General features: G+C 43.7%; 1 protein-coding gene across 1 annotated transcript in view; it reads left to right on the forward strand.

Annotated features, from left to right (window-relative positions):
- dicer1 (dicer 1, ribonuclease type III) overlaps nucleotides 1–20,761 on the forward strand; it is a 51,583-nt gene that overhangs the window by 19,720 nt on the left and 11,102 nt on the right. Inside the window, exons 17-30 of the mRNA XM_021573889.2 lie at nucleotides 221–296; nucleotides 722–861; nucleotides 3,299–3,478; nucleotides 3,709–3,922; nucleotides 8,067–8,220; nucleotides 8,601–8,783; nucleotides 9,027–9,132; nucleotides 15,184–15,359; nucleotides 15,504–16,335; nucleotides 16,623–16,775; nucleotides 17,297–17,449; nucleotides 18,496–18,648; nucleotides 19,129–19,379; nucleotides 19,639–19,894. Coding sequence (XP_021429564.2) covers nucleotides 221–296; nucleotides 722–861; nucleotides 3,299–3,478; nucleotides 3,709–3,922; nucleotides 8,067–8,220; nucleotides 8,601–8,783; nucleotides 9,027–9,132; nucleotides 15,184–15,359; nucleotides 15,504–16,335; nucleotides 16,623–16,775; nucleotides 17,297–17,449; nucleotides 18,496–18,648; nucleotides 19,129–19,379; nucleotides 19,639–19,894 — 3,027 coding nt within the window. The remainder of the gene's footprint in view (nucleotides 1–220; nucleotides 297–721; nucleotides 862–3,298; nucleotides 3,479–3,708; nucleotides 3,923–8,066; nucleotides 8,221–8,600; nucleotides 8,784–9,026; nucleotides 9,133–15,183; nucleotides 15,360–15,503; nucleotides 16,336–16,622; nucleotides 16,776–17,296; nucleotides 17,450–18,495; nucleotides 18,649–19,128; nucleotides 19,380–19,638; nucleotides 19,895–20,761) is intronic.

A 20,761-nucleotide genomic window follows, 5' to 3' on the forward strand; every position in this document is an offset into this window, starting at 1 on the left:
CCCTATTCCCTATATATTCCATCGCTGATCAAATGTAGTGTATTATACAGGGAAAAGGGTGCCTTTTGAGACACACAGTGCTTCCAGGTGCTCAAAGGGCTGTAGTAGGCTACATAGTAAGCAGGAAATTCACCTCATCCACCAGCATTGTTTAGCACCCACTGTTTCTATTCGGGACATCAAGATTCACCTTGATGTACACTTTGTTTTGTCACTGCAGGGGCCGACAATGAACTGTGCAAGACTGGCAGAGAAAGCAGTAGCACTGCTTTGTTGTGAAAAGCTTCACAAAAAAGGTAAATAAAATGCAGCTATTTGATTGGTAGAATATTATTCTTGTAGTGCTCACTGCTAGCCTGGGTACCAGTCTGTTTAGCTAACATTCTACTACTTGTACTCTGTGTCATTATGCCAAAGATTATGCCATGTTTAGGATGACCGGAGTGGAATGATAGCTAAACAGACTGGTACCCAGACTAGCTCACTGCAGCTAGTCCCAGATCGTATCTCTCCCTCCCTCCCCATCTCTCTTTCTGTCTTCCTCCGTCAAATCTCCCTCTCTCTTCAAGCTTGTGGGGAATGTAATTTAATTTGATGGGGTGGGGGGGTTCTCTGTGTGGTGGGAGAAGAGGGGAACCTGGTATTAACTGCTGTGACATATTTAACTTCATTTTGCCAAAGGGAAATAGTAGATAAATCTCTCTCTCGCTCCCTCTCCCAGGTGAGTTAGATGACCACTTGATGCCTGTGGGGAAGGAGACAGTGAAGTATGAGGAGGAGCTGGATCTCCATGACGAGGAGGAGACCAGTGTTCCAGGCAGACCAGGATCCACCAAGAGGAGGCAGTGCTACCCTAAAGCTGTGAGTACTCATCACTGATGCATCCCAAATGGAACCCTATTCTCAATACACTGAACACCTTCCTAATATTGAGTTGTACCCCTTTTTGCCCTCAGAACAGCCTCAATTCATCGGGCATGGACTCTACAAGGTGTCAAATGCGTTCCACAGGGATGCTGGCCCATGTTGACTCCAGTGCTTCCCACAGTTGTGTCAAGTTGGCTGGATGTCCTTTGGGTGGTGGACCATTCTGTATCACAACCGGCCGTGATTGGGAGCCCCATAGGACGGTGCACAATTGGCCGAGCGTCGTCCGGGTTTGGCCGGTGTAGGCTGTCATTGTAAATAACATTTTGTCCTTAGCTGACTTGCATAGTTAAATAAATGAGAAAATCTTGATACACATGGGAAACTGTTGAGCCTGAAAAACCCAGCAGGGCTTGGCACCCTCTACCATGCCCCTTTCAAAGGCACCCTCTGAATGGCACACATACACAATCCATGTCTCAAGGGTTAAAAATCCTTCTTTAACCTGTATCCTCCCCTTCATCTACACTGATTTAATTGGATTTAACAGGTGACATCAATAAGGGATCATATCATTCACTTGGTCAGTCTATGTCATGGAAAGAGCAAGTGTCCTTAATGTTTTGTATACTCTGTTTATACTGTAGTGCAGTACTTTTTACTGGGGTCTGTTTTCCATTGCTGATACAGTGCCTTGCAAAAGTATTCATCCCCCTTGGCATTTTCCTATTTTGTTGCATTACAACCTGTAATTTAAATAGATTTTTATTTGGATTTCATGTAATGGACATACATAAAATAGTCCAACTTGGTGAAGTGAAATGAAAAAATTACATATTTATAACAATTTAAAAAAAAAATAAAACTGAAAAGTCGTGCGCGCAGATCTATTCACCCCCTTTGCTATGAAGCCCCTAAATAAGATCTGGTGCAACCAATTACCTTCAGAAGTCACATAATTAGTTAAATATGTTAAACCTGTTCTGAAAGGCCCCAGAGTCTGCAACACCATTAGGCAAGGGGCACCACCAAGCAAGTGCCACCATCAAGACCAAGGAGCTCTCCAAACAAGTCAGGGACAAAGTTGTGGAGAAGTACAGATCAGGGTTGGGTTCTAAAAAAATATCAGAAACTTTGAACATCCCACGGAGCACCATTAAATCCATTATTAAAAAATGGAAAGAATATGGCACCACAACAAACCTGCCAAGAGAGGGCCGCTCACCAAAACTCACGGACCAGGCAAGGAGGGGATTAATCAGAGAGGCAACAAAGAGACCAAAGATAACCCTGAAGGAGCTGCAAAGCTCCACAACGGAGATTGGAGTATCTGCCCATATGACCACTTTAAGCTGTACACTCCACTGAGCTGGGCTTTACGGAAGAGTGTCCAGAAAGAAATAAGAAAACACGTTTGGTGTTCGCCAAAAGGCAAGTGGGAGACTCACCAAACATATGTAAGAAGGTACTCTGGTCAGATGAAACTAAAATTTAGCTTTTTGGCCATAAAGGAAAACGCTGTCTGGTGCAAACCCAACACCTCTCCTCGCCCCGAGAACAACATCCCATGGTGGTGGCAGCATCATGCTGTGGGGATGTTTTTCATCGGCAAGGACTGGGAAACTGGTCAGAATTGAAGGAATGATGGATGGCGCTAAATACAAGGAAATTCTTGAGGGAAACCTGTTTCAGTCTTCCAGAGATTTGAGACTGGGACGGCGGTTCGCCTTCCAGCAGGACAATGACCCTAAGCATATTGCTAAAGCAACACTCGAGTGGTTTAAGGGGAAACATTTAAATATCTTGGAATGGCCTAATTGAAGCCCATACCACAATCCAATTGAGAATCTGTGGTATGACTTAAAGATTGCTGTACACCAGCGGAACCCATCAAAATTGAAGCAGCTGGAGCAGTTTTGCCTTGAAGAAAATCCCAGTGGCTAGATGTGCCAATCTTATAGAGACATACCCCAAGAGACTTGCAGCTGTAATTGCTGCAAAAGGTGGCTCTACAAAGTATTTACTTTGAGGGGGTGAATAGTTATGCACGCTCAAGTTTTCATTTTTGTTGGTCTTATTTCTTCTTTGTTTCACAATAAAACATATTTTGTATCTTCACAGTGGTAGGCATGTTGTGTAAATCAAATGATACAACCCCCCCCCTCCAAAAAAAAAAAAAAAATTTAATTCCAGGTTGTAAGGCAACAAAATAGGAAAAATGCCAAGGGGGGCAATACTTTCGCAAGCCACTGTTTGGTGCCTCTCATCTAAATGGTGTGGAACTGCTTCCTCTCCTTGGCTACTGTCTGATTCTCTTCACCCAGAAGTGTTCACTCGTTCATTTCCTCCCCATGGATGTAAACATAATTCACTGGTGTAAAAATGAGGGTGGAAACTCGTTTTCACCAATCCAATGCTGTTTTCACCCCAGATAGCGGAGTGTCTTCGGCACAGTTACCATGTACCGCAGCAGTCTTACTACCTGTATGTGGTCGGCATGGTCCTCACCACCCCTCTGCCTGATGAGCTCAACTTCCGCCGCAGGAAGCTCTACCCTCCAGAAGACACTACCAGGTGCTTCGGCATCCTTACCGCCAAACCTATACCTCGGGTAAGGAACACACACACCTATGTCAGTTTCCCATTTCATTGTTTTCGGGCAGGTCCTCGAAGCAATATTTAGGGATGCAAACATTAACAATTTCTATTGAAACTGATCGAGAACATATTTTTCTAGGAAGCAACAGCTAGACAGCAGGGCCCACTTGATTTTCCAAAGTTAGTATGGCCTTTATTAAGTGTACATTGTAACTCACCTAACCCCCTCATCCCTCTCCACAGATTCCCCATTTTCCTGTTTACACACGGTCTGGTGAGGTGACCATCTCCATCGAGCTCCAGAAGGCAGGGTTCACCCTGAATGCTATCCAGCTGGACCTGATCACCAGATTACACCAGTACATCTTCTCTCACATCCTACGCCTGGAGAAACCTGCTTTGGAGTTCAAACCCACACAGGCCGACTCAGCCTACTGCGTTCTACCTCTCAATGTTGGTGAGTTAGTCTACTGTTAGATACACACAGTCTGCCTCTCAGTGTTGGTGAGTGAGAGCCCAACGTTGCGCATGTACTGTAGGCCTTACTCCATTAGTAAGCCTATGGGTGGGTACCATATGGCACTCTATTCCCTTTTATAGTGCACTCATTTTGAGCAGGCCACATAGGGATGCGTACTGTGTCAAATAGAATTGGGCAGTATACACATTTTCATACTCTGTCTTCCCGGGATTAACGGTATTACCAGTAGTGCACACAAGGGGCGAAATGTATTTTAAAATGTGAAAAAAGCCCATAAACCGTAATTTACCAGAATGCTAACAAAATTCTAGCAAGTACTAAGGAATCCCCATAGCAGATGCTAGGTAAGTGCTTTCTAGCGAATGCAAATACTTCTGAGACAGACAGCTCAGCTCATACATTTACGCAAGTATCTCAAAATGCAGTTTGCAGCACACACAAAATAAATCTTAGACAGGAGGGAATTGTCTCTGCTGCTGCAAGAAGCTTGATCACACAAGCTAACGTTAACCACTTGGCTAATGTTAGCAAGTTAGCAAAACACATCTGGAGAGAATTTATTTGCCACATCTTAGATAGCTAGCTACCTTAATAATTCTAAGATCTATAGCTGGCAAACATTATTATTGAAATTCATAGAAGTGCAACTTGATCACCTCACTTAAGTTACGCCGCAGGAGTGATTCATCTCTCGATGCTCCCATTTTGCTCATTGTGATCCTAAACAAACAAAGGTGACTGTCTCAAGCAGCTGTTTTGGGAAATTATTACTGGTAAGCTTCATAATGAAAGATAATCTAACAGGCAAAATTATTAATGCGATCTGCTTTTTATATTACCTAGTGCACAAGTTGACTGCAGGTATTTACAGTTGAAGTCGGAAGTTTACATATACCTTAGACAAATACATTTAAACTTTTCACAATTCCTGACATTTAATCCTAGTAAAATTCCCTGTTTTAGGTCAGTTAGGATCACCACTTTATTTTAAGAATGTGAAATGTCAGAATAATAGTAGAGAGAGTGATTTATTTCAGCTTTTATTTTTTTCATCACATTTCCATTGGGTCAAGTTTACATACACTCAATTAGTATTTGGTAGCATTGCCTTGAAATTGTTTGACTTGGGACAAACATTTTGGGTAGCCTTCCACAATTTTGGCCCATTCCTCCTGACAGAGCTGGTGTAACTGAGTTAGGTTTGTAGCCTCCTTGCTCGCACATGCTTTTTCAGTTCTGCCCACAAATTTTCTATGGGATTGAGGTCAGGGCTGTGTGATGGCCACTCCAACACCTTGACTTTGTTGTCCTTAAGCCATTTTGCCACAACTTTGGAAGTATGCTTGGGGTCATTTTCCATTTGGAAGACCCATTCACAACCAAGCTTTAACTTCCTGACGGATGTCTTGAGATGTTGCTTCAATATATCCACATAATTTTCCTACCTCATGATGCCATCTATTTTGTGAAGTGCACCAGTTCCTCCTGCAGCAAAGCACCCCCACAACATGATGCTGGCATCCCCGTGCTTCACGGTTGGGATGGTGTTCTTCGGCTTGTAAGATGTTCTTCGGCCCCTTTTTCCTCCAAACGTAACGATGGTCATTATGGCCAAACAGTGCTATTTTGGTTTCATCAGACCATAGGACATTTCTCCAAAAAGTATGATCTTTGTCCCCATGTGCAGTTGCAAACCGTAGTCTGTTTTTTTGATGTCGGTTTTGGAGCAGTGGATTCTTCCTTGCTGAGTGGCCTTTCAGGTTATGTCGATATAGGACTCGTTTTACTGTGGATATAGATACTTTGTAACTGTTTCCTCCAGCGTCTTCACAAGGTCCTTTTCTGTTATTTTGGGATTGATTTGCACTTTTTGCACCAAAGTACGTTCACCTCTAGGAGACAGAACGCGTCTCCTTCCTGAGCGGTATGACGGCTCCATTGTCCCATGGTGTTTATACTTGCGTACTGTCGTGTCTTTACTCTCATTAAATTGAAGACTTATAGTTTTTATTAAATATTCTCTGTAATTAGTATCAACTGATTAATCATGTAACTGTAATTAACTAGGAATTTGGGGCACCAAGGAAAAATATTCAGATTACAAGGTTATAATTTCCTAATATAACCTTTCAGATATTTTCATATCTGATCCATAGTCTTCTGATTAATTCATTATTTATTTTACCTCAAGTTAGTCTCATTCCAAACGTCGTAAATTGTTGGTTATCTGCATGAACCCAGTCTTCACTATGAGTCATCCATACATCAGTTGTCTAAAACATTTATTTATTACTAACTAAGTAATTCACAGAAATGCATAAACAAACAAACAAGGTAAATGTGGTTACAAGAATTGATAGGGGAATGTGCCCTAGTGGGCTAAACCGGCATTGCGGCTTGTTAGACAAAAGGGGAAGTGGGGGTCAACTGAGATGAGACACTACAAAGTTGATAATTATAACATTTGAAATGCTAATTTGCACATGAACGCTCACTCATTCGGGAACAATTGTAATAAATATATATATTCACGCTCAGTTTGTCGTCGGGATCTTTGTTGAAAAGTTTGTTTCTGTTGGAGAGTTTTGTCCTCTCTCTCTCTCTCTCTCTCTCTCTCTCTCTCTCTCTCTCTCTCTCTCTCTCGGTTAGAGGGGATAGTTCAGAGGGACATTCATTTGTTTGTTATGGAATGGGTTTTTCGGCGGTTGTTGATCTTCGAGTTCAATGATACCGAATTCCTTGCTGCAGACTAGTAATTAATATCAAAGACTTGTTCTTATTCTGTCGGTATCGATAATAAGAGTTTAACCACGTGGTATGGTTAAAAGATTCAGCAATGGTCTACAACCTTCGTCCTCTCCTAATGGAGAAACACATGGTCTGGTGATAATTTCTCAAAGTTGGGTTCTATTCGGAATTGCAGAAAAGGGCTGTCCCAGGATGCCTGACCCTAACTGGGCTCAGGGGCGGTCCTCCAATTCCCTTTTGGAGTTTTCCTTCATTAAACAGTCCAAAATCACGTTGTAAAATTGTGTAAACAGTATGATACTCACTCATTCATCTTATACAACAATTAGATGTAAACCTCATATCTGAGGCTGTTATATAAACAGCGTTATGGTAATGTGGCCACACCGTCTCCCATGAGCTTCCCCAAGTTGTAACAAACGGACCAGTTCGTAGCTGGATTCTTCACCCATCTTTTATACTTTCTCCGGAACATGAAATGTGTTTGTACCTCAAGTTCTGTGAGGTGGAAGAAATTCCTTTGTTCTCTATGAAAATTTACTCTGCCTCATATACTGTGTGGCCATGTGGCAGGGTCTTCTCCTCAGGAATTTACGACTTCTCTCTGACCACAGCAGCATAGTTGAAGGGGGAGGTAGGGAGAGGGGGATGGGGCTTGCTATACCCAAAGAGGGCAACATCATGACAGTACTATTGTTTGTACAGATGAACGTGGTACCTTCAGGCGTTTGGAAATTGCTCCCAAGGATGAACCGGACTTATGGATGTCTACAAATTTTTTTCTGAGGTCTTGGCTGATTTCTTTTGATTTTCCCAAGATGGCAAGCAAAGAGGCACGGAGTTTGAAGGTAGGCCTTGAAATACATCCACAGGTACACCTCAAATTGACTCAAATTATGTCAATTAGCCTATCAGAAGCTTCTAAAGCCATGACATCATTTTCGGAAATTTTCCAAGCTGTTTAAAGGCACAGTCAACTTAGTATATTTAATCTTCTGACCCACTGGAATTGTGATACAGTGAATTATAAGTGAACTAATCTGTCTGTAAACAATTGTTGGAAAAAGTACTTGTGTCATGCACAAAGTAGATGTCCTAACCGACTTGCCAAAACTATAGTTTGTTAACAAGAAACTTGTGTAGTGGTTGAAAAACGAGTTTAAATGACTCTAACATAAGTGTATGTAAACTTCTGACTTTTATAAAAAAGCGGTATTGTAAAATCATACTGAGAGTGTTTTCGAAATACCTTGGGATATGCTGTAAATACGGTATACCACCCAACCCTAGTGTCAAATCATTGAATTTCCAATGTCTGAAAGTATTCATTCACCATGTAAACTTCCATTGTTTACATTTTCTCTTCTTCCAGTTGAGGATTCCATCACTCTAGATTTGGACTTTAAATTCATGGAGGACATAGAGAAGTCTGAGGCTCGTACTGGCATTCCTACCACCCTGTACACCAAGCAGAACCCCTTCACCTTCAAACTGGAAGACTACCAAGACGCTGTCATCATTCCACGGTACACTGCTTGCTTCGCTACATACCCCTTACTGAGGAGCCAAAAAGCTCCCTATATATTGTGCACTTCTTTTGACCAGGGTCCATAGGGAAGAGACTTGATTTAAACAGCATACAATTCATTTGATATGAGCCATAAGATTATACACTGAACAAAAATATCAACGCAACATGTAAAGTGTTGGTCCCATGTTTCATGAGCTGAAATAAAAGATCCCAGAAATGTTCCATATGCACAAAAAACTTTTCTCGTTCAACCGGATATTAGGAATGTGTCCTTCATGTTGTTTTTTTTACACTCTGTGTATATCTTCACTGTTCCATTTATGCCAACCCTTGACCTCTAATCCCTGTCTCTCGCTCTCTCTCTCTCTCTCTCAGGTATCGTAACTTTGATCAGCCTCACCGTTTCTACGTGGCTGACGTTTACACAGACCTCACACCACTTAGCAAGTTCCCGTCACCGGAGTATGAGACTTTTGCTGAGTACTACAAAACCAAGTACAACCTGGACCTATCCAATGTAAACCAGCCACTATTGGATGTCGACCACACCTCCTCACGGTGAGAGAGAGGAGAGGTGGAAGTATGAGGAAGGAGGGAGAGAGAGGAAAATGTATCCTATTCAACTCTCCATCATCATAAGGATGCCCTTATGAGGTCTCTCAGACCTCCATGGATGGTGGGGGGGAGCACCATCAAAATAAAAAGATATGGGAAGAACACTTTATCTGTACCTTTACACCCATGAAGGTTACTGTATCTGAACTACTGTGTAACTCATCCAGTTCTGACCTCTGCCTGCAGACTGAACCTGTTAACTCCTCGCCACCTGAACCAGAAGGGGAAAGCACTGCCCCTCAGCAGTGCAGAGAAGAGGAAGGCCAAGTGGGAGAGTCTACAGAACAAACAGGTAATCAAGTCTACATACAAAGCCATGGATCCACCTTCCACCATATTTAGAGATGAACCAATGGCTGAAGACTAACTCTGAAGATGGTCTAAAACAGGGTTCCCCAGCTGGCGGTCCGTGGGCCGAATTTGGCCCGCTGGTGATTGTATTTGGCCCCCCATGTTTTCTGAGCAAATAAACATTATTTTTCTCGTTTTTTAATTGTTGGAAGTAAAAGACTGTAAAAACATCAGCAAATCAGCTGCAAGTGAGTAACATTTTGGAAATCTGTTCTAAGTATTCCCACGCATAATATATGATTGTATACAAGTGTATGCAAGGTTTCAAATTATTATGTTTTTGCCAAAAAATATGTCTGGAGGAGATGGCTGCCGTTTTACGGGCTCCTAACCAATTGTGCTAATTGTGTGTATTGTTTTACGTTATTTGTTACTTATTTTGTACATAATGTTTCTGCCACCGTCTTTTATGACCGAAAAGAGCTTCTGGATATCAGGACAGTGTTTATTCACCTCATACTGGACCAAGATTTTTCTTTAACGACGCGAAGGATTTACTTCAGACACCGGACAATGCCCAAATCCCATTCGCATGAAGAAGAGACAGAGATATCGGGGACTTACAGTACCAGTCAAAAGTTTGGACACATCTACTCATTCAAGGGTTTTTCTTTATTTTTGCTATTTTCTACATTGTAGAATAATAGTGAAGAATAACACATATGGAATAACACATATGGAATCATGTAGTAACCAAAAAAGTTTGTTAAACAAATCAAAATAAATTTTATATTTTTATTCAAAGTAGCCACCCTTTGCCTTGATAACATCTTTGCACACTCTTGGCATTCTCTCAACCAACTTCACCTGGAATGCTTTTCCAACAGTCTTGAATGAGTTCCCACATATGCTGAGCACTTGCTGGCTGCTTTTCCTTCACTCTGCGGTCCAACTCATCCCAAACCATCTCAATTGGGTTGAGGTCGGGTGATTGTGGAGACAAGGTCATCTGATGCAGCACTCCATCACATTCCTTCTTGGTCAAATAGCCCTTACACAGCCTGGAAAGTGTGTTGGGTCATTGTCCTGTTGAAAAACAAATGATAGTCTACTAAGTGCACACCAGATGGGATGGCGTATCGCTGCAGCGTACTGTGGTAGCCATGCTGGTTAAGTGTGCATTGAATTCTAAATAAATTTCAGACAGTGTCACCAGCAAAGCACCATCACACCTCTAATGTCCATTGCTTGGGTTTTTTGCCCCAAGCAATTCTCTTCTTCTTATTGGTGTCCTTTAGTAGTGGTTTCTTTGCAGCAGTTCGACCACGAAGGCCTGATTCGCTCAGGCTCCTCTGAACATTTGATGTTGAGATGTGTCTGTTACTTGAACTCTGAAGTATTTATTTGGGCTGCAATTTCTGAGGCTAACTCTAATGAATGTATCTTCTGCAGCAGAGGTAACTCTGGGTCTTCTTTCCTGTGTTTTTGCCATTATATGGACTTGGTCTTTTACCAAATAGGGCTATCTTCTGTATACCACTCCTACCTTGTCACAACACAACTGATTGGCTCAAACTCATTAAGAAGGAAATAAATTCCACAAGTTACTTTTTAACAAGGCACACCTGTTAAAACCTGTTACATCTACCCCCCCCTTTTTTGAAAATTCTGTTAAAAATCGCGCAACTTTTCAGCGTCCTGCTACTCATGCCAGGAATATAGTATATGCATATGATTAGTATGTGTGGATAGAAAACACTCTGAAGTTTATAAAACTGGTTAAATCACGGCTGTGACTATAACAGAGCGTGTGTTTCATTGAAAAACGCAAGAAAAACTGCTCTCTGAAAGCAAAAAATAATTTCCATAAGTCACTTCCACCAGTTGTTAAAGGAGAACAGAATTTAATGGGAATTTGCCTGCACCGTCTACAAATTCCGCACGATGGCGCCATTGTACTAATTTTCAATCGAATTAATTGTTGGAAAATCCATCCGTCTGACCCCAAGTTCTCCAGTCTTCACCCGGATGCAGTTCAGGGAGAGATCAGATTGCATTGTTTTTGAAGTGAGGACCTATTGAAGAGACATCGCCCTGTAATCGTTTTGATAGATTATAAACGTTTACTAATACCTAAAGTTGGATTACAAAAGGATTTCGAAGTGTTTTGTGAAAGTTTATCGTCGACTTTTTTAATTTTAAAAAATTACGCAGCGTTTAAAAACGATGAATTTTTCTGAATGACACTACTTCTATACAAAGCTATTTTGGGTATATATGGACCGATTTAAACGAAAAAAAGACCCAATAGTGATGTTTATGGGGCATATAGGAGTGCCAAGAAAGAAGCTCGTCTAAGGTAATGAATGTTTTATATTTTATTTCTGCGTTTTGGGTAGCGCCGTCTATCGCAAAATCTGTTGTTTACGTGTCGAGCTGGCATTTTGGGGGGTGCATGCTATCAGATAATAGCTTCTGATGCTTTCGCCGAAAAGCATTTTAAAAATCTGACTTGCTGGCTAGGTTCACAACGAGTGTAGCTTTAATTTAATACCCTGCTTGTGAATTTTGATCAAGGTTTGAGTTTTAACGAGTACATTTAGCATTTAGCGTAGCGCATTTGCATTTCCAGGTGCCTACTTGGGACATGTGCGTCTCAAGTAGATTCAAGAAGTTAATGGAAATGCATTCCAGGTGACTACCTCATGAAGGTGGTTGAGAGAATGCCAAAAGTGTGGAAAGCTATCATCAAGGCAATGGGTGGCTACTTTGAAGAAACTCAAATATAAAATATTTGTTTGTTTGTTTAACACTTTTTTGGTTATTACATGATTCCATGTGTTATGTCATAGTTTTGATGTCTTCACTATTATTCTACAATGTAGAAAATAGTCAAAATAAAGAAAAACCCTTGAATGAGTAGGTGTGTCCAAACTTTTGACTGGTACTGTAGGCGAGTGTGTAATCCGCCTCTTCCATCAGTCCTATTAGCCAATGTGCAATCATTGGATAATAAAATGAAGGAGCTCCAATCAAGACTAACCTACGAACGGGACGTTCAAAAACTGTAATATCTTTGTTTCACCGAGTTGTGGCTGAATGACGACATGGATAACTTCAAGCTGGTTTGGTTTTCTGTGCATCGGCAAGATAGAACAGCTGCCTCCGGTAAGACAAGGGGTTGTGTCTTTTTGTAAATAACAGCTGGTGCAGGAAATCTAAAATCAAGGAAGCCTCAAGGTTTTGAATCGCCTCAGGTAAAGTATCTCAAAAGATGCATACCACACTATTTACCAAGAGAGTTTTCATCTATATTTTTTGTAGCTATTTACCGCCACAAACCTTTGCTTAGACCGCACTCAACATGCTGTATAAGTCCATAAGGATACAAGAAAATGCTCATCCTGCGGCGCTCCAAGTGGCCGGGAAACTTAAATCTGTTTACCTAATTTCTACAAGCATGTCATATGTGCAAAACTCTAGACCACCTTTACTCCACACGCAGAGATGCCTAGAAATCTCTCCCTCGCCCTCCATTTGGCAAATTTGACCATAACTCTATCCTCCTGGTTCTTGCTTACAAGAGAACTCTAAAGAAGGAAGCACCAGTGACTCGCGCAATACGGAAGTGGTCAGATGACGCAGATGCTAAGCTGCAAGACTATTTTGCTAGCACAGACTGAAATATGTTCCGGGATTCATCCAATGGCATTGAGGAGTACACCACATCAGTCACTGGCTCCATCAATAAGTGCATCGATGACAACATCCCCACAGTAACCATATGTACATATCCCAACAAGAAGCCATGGATTACAGGCAACATCTGCACTGAGCTAAAGGGTAGTGCTGCTGCTTTCAAGGAGCGGGATTCTAACCCAAACGCTTATAAGAAATCCCGCCATGCCCTTCGACGAACCATCAAACTGGCAAAGCGTCAATACAGGACTAAGATTGAATCGTACTACACCGACTCCGACGCTTGTCGGATTTTGTAAACTATTACGGACTACAAAGGGAAGCACAGCCGCAAGCTTCACAGTGACACAAGCCTATCAGACAAGCTAAATGACTTCTATGCTCACTTCAAGGCAAGCAACACTGAAGCATGCATGAGAGCACCAACTGTTCTAGACGACTGTGTGTTCACGCTCTCCGTAGCCGATGTGAACAAGACCTTTTAAACAAGTCTACATTCACAAGGCCGCAGGGCTAGATGATTACCAGGACGTGTACTCTGAGTATGCGCTGACCAACTTGCAAGTGTCTTCACTAATATTTTCAACCTGTCCCTGACTGAGTCTGTAGTACCAACATTTTTCAAGCAGACCACCATAGTCCCTGTGCCCAAGAACACCAAGGTAACCTGCCTAAATGAGTACCGACCCATAGCACTCACTTCGGTAGCCATGAAGTGCTTTGAAAGGCTGGTCATGGCTCACACCAACACCGTTATCCCAGAAACCCTGGACCTACTCCAATTTGCATACCGCCCCAACAGATCCACAGATGATGCAATCTCTATTGTACTCCACACTGCCCTTTCCCACCTGGACAAAAGGAACACCTACGTGAGAACGCTATTCATTGACTACAGCTCAGCATTCAAAACTATAGTGCCCTCAAAGCTTATCACTAAGGTACGGACGGACCTTGTGACTAAACAGCTCCCTCTGCAACTGGATCCTGGACTTCTTGACAGGCAGCCTCCAGGAGGTAAGGGTAGGTAACAACACATCTGCCACGCTGATCCTCAACACGGGGGCCCCTCAGGGGTGCGTGCTCAGTCCCCTCCTGTACTCCCTGTTCACCCACGACTGCATGGCCAAGCACGACTCCAACACCATCATTAAGTTGTCCTACAACACAGCAGTGGTAGGCCTTATCACCGACAACGATGAGACAGTTTATAGTGAGGAGGTCAGAGAGCTGGCAGTGTGGTGCCAGGATAACAACCTCTTCCTTAACGTGATCAAGACAAAGGAGATGATCGTGGACTACAGGAAAAGGAGGGCCGTGCATGTCCCCATTCTAATCGACGGGGCTGTAGTGGAGCAGGTTGAGAGCTTCAAGTTCCTTGGTGTCCATATCACCAACAAACTATCATGATCCAAACACACCAAGACAGTTGTGAGAGGTCACAACAACACGTGCCCAATTCCCTCTCAAGAGCCTGAACAGATTTGGGATGTGTCCTCAGATCTTCAAAGTTCTACAGCTGCACCATCGAGAGCATCCAGACAGAAGGTAGTATGTATGGCCCAGTACATCACTGGGGTCAAGCTTCCTGCCATCCAGGACCTCTATACCAGGCAGTGTCAGAGGAAGGCCCTAAAAATTGCCAAAGACTCCAGCCATCCTAGTCATAAACTGTTCTCTCTGCTACCGCACGGCAAGCAGTACCGGAGCGCCAAGTCCAGGTCCAAAAGGCTTCTTAACAGCTTCTACCCCCAAGCCATAATTCTCCTGAACAGCTAATCAAATGGCTACCCGGACTATTTGCATTGACCCCACCCATACCTCCACCCCCATTTTTACACTGCTGCTACTCTGTTTATTATCTATGCTTAGTCACTTTACCTCTACATACATGTACATAATACCTTAATTACCTCGACTAACCGGTGCCCCCGCACATTGACTATGTACCGGTACCCTCTTTATATAGCTTCACCACTGTTATTGTATTGTTGCTCTTTAATTATTTATTTTTTCTTTTCTCTTTTCGTTTCTTTTTTATTGTATTTAATTTTTCTTTAAACAGCATTGTTGGTTAAGTGCTTGTAAGTAAGCATTTCACTGTTGTATTCGGCGTATGTGACAAATAATATTTGATTTGATCCCTGGTCTAGAATCTAGATTAGAGTATTTTGGAGAACCATCTTCTCCTACTTCTAGAAAGATGCTTCCTCCCCTCCACAACTTGGTCCCAGAGCTGTGTGCCATCCACCTCATCCCAGTATCTACTTTATTTCTGGCCCTAGCCTACAAACATCTGGAAGGATGTCGAATTTTCTTTCTCTTTTTCCTCCCCTTACCTCTGCCCTTCCAGATCCTGGTCCCAGAGCTGTGTGCCATCCACCCCATCCCAGCCTCTCTGTGGCGGAAGGCTGTGTGTCTCCCCAGCATACTGTACCGCCTCCACTGCCTCCTCACAGCTGAGGAGCTGAGGGCCCAGACAGCCAGCGACGCTGGAGTTGGAGCCCAGACCCTGCCCCCTGACTTCAGGTACATCTGATACATTTTGCTTTGATGACATTTTGAAAAACTATCCCTTTTAATAATTGATTTAATGACTGGCTGTTTAATGACAGCCAGTCATTTACTCTCCAACACTAAATACTGCCCCTACATCTCACTCTGTTTTTGTAGGTATCCAATCCTGGACTTTGGATGGAAGAAGTCCATCGACAGCAAGTCTTTAATCTGTCCGCGTGATGAGGAAGAGTATGATGATGAGGAAGAGGATAGCGGTGATGAGAACTGTAAACATCACGACCAGACTGCAGCCACTGACCCTGCTGTTGCTCAGCAGCCCTGTAGTGACTGTTATGTCTCCTCCCAGCCTGAGAGGGGTGATGTCAGCAAACACCCAGAAGCTGACAGGCCAGAGGAGGAGGAGCCCCAGCAGCCAGACTCTGCCTCCTGCACCAATACCCTCACTAACGGCACTGCTGCCGTCGCCAAAGACGACAGTGACTACGACGACCACACACACCTTCATGACGGACGTGATAACTCCCATTTCCTCGCGGCTGGCCCTGGTTTGCCACTGGAGAGTGAAGAAGTATCAATAACAATGACAACACAAACCACTACCTCAGTTCTTCCTGTGCAGCTCTCTCCAAGCACAGAGAACCAGAATCTAACCCCAACACGGCCCTGGACCCAGTCTCAGCTTCAGCACCCTCAGCCCCGAACCCAGCCTCAGCCCTGGACCCAGCCTCGACCCCCACAGCCTAGCGATGAATGTAAACCAGGGGGGACCACAGACCTCCGTGAGGGCAATGGACACCACGTGAATCAAGCTACCTCAGACTGCTGCAGCCCAGCAACAGTGACGTGGCCCAAAGGCACCGCTCCCATCACAACCACAGCACTTTTACCTGACTACACAAAGACCCAGGAGACCAGTTCCACAGGGGGACACACACCTGGCCCCTGCCCCAAGACCCTGGGGCCCAACCCGGGGCTTATCCTTCAGGTAGGGATGGGTTCAACACAAGTTTTTCAGAGTCAGTTCTTTGGTCAATTAATTGATTACCTAATTGAAGTTTTGATTGTTTTAACTAATGAATATGTCCCGCAATTCAAAATATCAGTTAAATGTGTTTTCAGATGCTCTGAATAGACTAACTGATTAATGTAACTGATCCCCTACCTTCAGGCCCTGAACAAAAAATGTATTACTTCAAAAAATGAAAAAGGCAAGCACTCACTTATAAGTTTCTATTGAATCCTTTTTTGATTTTATTTTTTACATTTCTGCAGGCCCTGACCCTATCCAACGCCAGCGATGGCTTCAACCTGGAGCGTCTGGAGATGCTGGGAGACTCGTTCTTGAAGCACGCCATCACCACCTACCTGTTCTGTACTTACCCCGACGCACACGAGGGACGACTCTCCTACATGAGGAGCAAGAAGGTGAGCCTGGCAGTGGGTTGGAGGGAATGGTGTTTGCCCTGCATCCCAAATGGCACCCTTTACAGTGCACTACTTTTGACCATGGCCCGCGTATCGTCAAAAGTAGTGCTAGCGGGAATAGGGTTGAATGTCTGAATGGAATGTTTGTCAATGGAATACTTTGTGTTTGCCTATTTGCTGTAAGATAGTTTGTTTTTTAGTCATTGACACATATGCCCATAATTTTGTCATGTTTCATGTATTTCAAGAAAGTATGGATATGATCCATGTGTGAAATGGTGTGAAGTGAATTATTTTCTGTCTTTTTATTTTATTTTACCTTTATTTAACTAGGCAAGTCAGTTAAGAACAGATTCTTATTTTCAATGACGGCCTAGGAACAGTGGGTTAACTGCCTGTTCAGGGGCAGAATGACCTTGTCAGCTCGGGGGTTTGAACTTGCAACCTTCCGGTTACTAGTCCAACGCTCTAACCACTAGGTTAGAGCGTTGGAGTGTTAACCCTGCCGCCCGTCTTAACAGGTGAGCAACTGTAACTTGTATCGTCTGGGGAAGAAGAAAGGTCTTCCAAGCAGGATGGTAGTGTCCATATTTGATCCGCCGGTCAACTGGCTGCCCCCTGGCTACGTGGTCAACCAGGACGAGAGCAGCGAAGATGAATGGGATGAGGATGAGGTACGTGATGCTCTGTTATTCATGAGACCACCAGAGGGCAGGCTTTCACCTTACTGGTATACTTCAACTGATAGTGTTTCCTCCATATGATACCGAAGGAGATTGTCAATAAATGCACATGGGGAAGCTTTATAAAGAGTACATGAATGATCTCTTGTTATAGTAGCTTTCTCTCTCTTAGTGAACATGTAGACATTCTTATACATTATCCAAATGAATGCTAAATATAAAATGAAATAAATGTAGCATGAATTAGTATGACAGCAGGGTAGTAAACGGTACAGGGTGATAAGGGGTCGTTAGGGAAACTTGGGTATAGCTGGAGACTCTTCCTGGGCTGTTCGGGAGGTGTGTGTGTCTGAGGTATATGAGGTCAACCACAGTGTTGAATTTTGTTAGGCTGGCAAGTCTGCATTTACTTACCGTGTGTGTGCTCGTCGTGTGTGTGCGAGAGAGAAAGTGGAGAGTGTATGCGTAACACTGTGGTGTGTGTGTGCATAATGTGCTCGGGGCAATGTCATTTTCAGTGTCAAGGCCTGGCTGTATTCTGACAAAATTAGATGTCAGTGCCATTAGCATTTAATTAATATGCATTAGAGAATTTCCCACACGGTCAACTTTATGGGTTATTAATGATTATTAATGTAACATTCAGGACGCAGCTTGTCAGATATCGAATTGCATTAGGCCTATGAGTCATTGAGTTGGATAGGCCTGCCTCCCCTCTCACATTCAAAGCCCTCTTAGCTGACCTAATGCTGTGGTGAGAGTGAAACTCTGAGACTATAATCTGTGTAAATCCCACTGTGGGGCTTGACCACGGCTTCAGGAGTCAACTACAGGCCTGGAGGCACCACTGGATTAAAGAGACATTGGGTAATAAGACATTAATACAATCCACATAGTAATCCATCCACTTTTTCTGTCTCCCATTCTCGCTATTCTTCTACCCTCTTCCTTTCGTTGTTTCCCTCTCGCCATCCTCGCACTTACTCCCTTATCTTTCACTCCTCTCTCCCTCCTTCCTTCCTCACTCCTTCTTTCAGACCAAAGAGGCCCCCCTGGACAACGGTAGTGCTGGAAAGGAGTTCTGTGAGGATGAGGTGCAGCTCGAGGAGGAGTTGCTGGAGGAGGATGAAGATCTGATGTGGAAGGAGTCTAAAGAAGTCAGCATCGAGGACGACCTGGAGTACTTCCAGGTAGGGAGGAGTTCAGCACAAGGTGTCTGTCCCAAATGGCACCCTATTCCCTATATAGTGCACTACTTTTGACCAGGGCCCATATGGCTCTGGTCAAAGAAGTGCACTACTATAGGGAATAGGGTTTCATTTGGGACATAGTTACGTTTTTCAGAATTGATTGGGCAAGGTGATGGTTAGTGGTGATTAATCAAAGTTGAATTTTTTTTTTTTTTACAAATAAATCTAAGTTCTCTTGGCCAAATATAGTATGAGGTATGAATGCATACTAGACACATGCTTACTTATCTATTACAGGGGGGAAAAGCTGAATCAAAACACAATCTAGTTTATTTAAAATCATTTGTCTGTCCGGCTATGGAAAACACCACTCACATTTATTTTAATAAAAATAATAATAATAAAAAATGTTTTCAAAAATGTATACAGATGCCCCCCATCACAAATGTAGTCATTGCTCTAACTCATCCCTACTACCAGGAGCACATTAAGTTCATCGACAACATGCTCATGAGCTCCGGTGCCTTCGGCAAGAAGATCTCCCTCAGGACCTTCCCCGCTGTCCTCGCCACCCCGGCCTCTGGCCCCAGCCCCTCCGCCCACTCCTCCTCCCCTGCAGCCGAGCCCAGCTTCGGGGTGTGGAAACCCCCCAAGAAACCTGGCCCGGTCCCCACCCCCGACTACCCCTCGGAGCCTGGCGGTGGTGGCTCAGCAGATGAGTTTGACTACAGGTGAGTCCCCCACCCCCATACTATGTAAAGTGGAACCTGAGAACCTAGGTGGAAAAGCGCTATATTAATACAATCTATTATGAAGTAATTAAGCCTTGTCTGAACCAGAATGGCCCATAGGGCAGGAGCCGATTTCCTGTTTCTGTAGCTTGAGGCAGCTTTGATGTACAAGTAAACCCCCTGGACACGATGCTAGTCTATCGCAGGGCTAGGTGGATGTGCTATATAAATCCATTAAATTATTATGCATTATTATTAGCTCGTGGGACGCCATGTGTTACTTGGACCCCAGCAAGGCGGGGGAGGAGGATGATTTCGTGGTGGGTTTCTGGAATCCGTCTGAGGAGAACTGTGGGGTGGAGCTGGCAAAACAGTCCATCTCCTACGACCTGCACACGGAGCAGTGCATCGCTGACAAGAGCATCGCTGACTGTGTAGAGGCACTGCTGGGCTGCTACCTCACCAGCTGTGGGGTGAGGGCTGCTCAGATGTTCCTCTGCTCCCTGGGACTCAAGGTATATACACCACATTACACCACCTCTATCTAGAATGAACTTTCATGTCCCCAAGGAGTAAATTGTCTTATACACACAGTACTGCTGGATACAAAATATAGACTACATTACACACTCTACATAATACAAGCATTCCATGTTACCCGTGTCATACACATTCTCATATTGCCACATAAATACATACATACACTACATTAACAAAAGTATGTGGACACCTGCTCGACAAACATCTCATTCCAAAATCATGGGCATTAATATGGAGTTGGTCCCCCCTTTGCTGCTATAACAACCTCCACTCTTCTGGGAAGGCTTTCCACTAGGTGTTGGAACATTGCTGCGGGGACTTGCTTCCATTCAGCCACAAGAGCATTAGTGAGGTCGGGCACTGATGTTGGGCGATTAGGCCTGCCTCGCAGTCTGCATTCCAATTCATCCTAAAGGTGTTCGATGGGGTTAAGGTCAGGGCTATGTGCAGGCCAGTCAAGTTCTTCCACACCCGCTAACGACAAAGCATTGTCATACTGAAACAGGAAAGGGCCTTCCCCAAACTGTTGCCACAAAGTTGGAAGCACAGAATTGTCTAGAATGTTATTGTATGCTGTAGCGTTAAAATGTCCCCTTCAGCGGAACTAAGGGGCCTAGCCTGAACCATTAAAAATATCCCCAGACGATGCATTCGGGCAGCTAGCGTTCTCCTGGCATCCGCCAAACCCAGATTCTGCCAGATAGTGAAGCGTGATTCATCACTCCAGAGAATGTGTATCCACTGCTCCAGAGTCCAATGGCGGTGAGCTTTACACCAATCCAGCCGATGCTTGGCATTGCACATGGTGATCTTAGGCTTGTGTGCAGCTGCTTGGCCATGGA

Source organism: Oncorhynchus mykiss, chromosome 19, assembly GCF_013265735.2.
Source record: "Oncorhynchus mykiss isolate Arlee chromosome 19, USDA_OmykA_1.1, whole genome shotgun sequence".
In the NCBI taxonomy this organism is placed as follows: domain Eukaryota; kingdom Metazoa; phylum Chordata; class Actinopteri; order Salmoniformes; family Salmonidae; genus Oncorhynchus; species Oncorhynchus mykiss.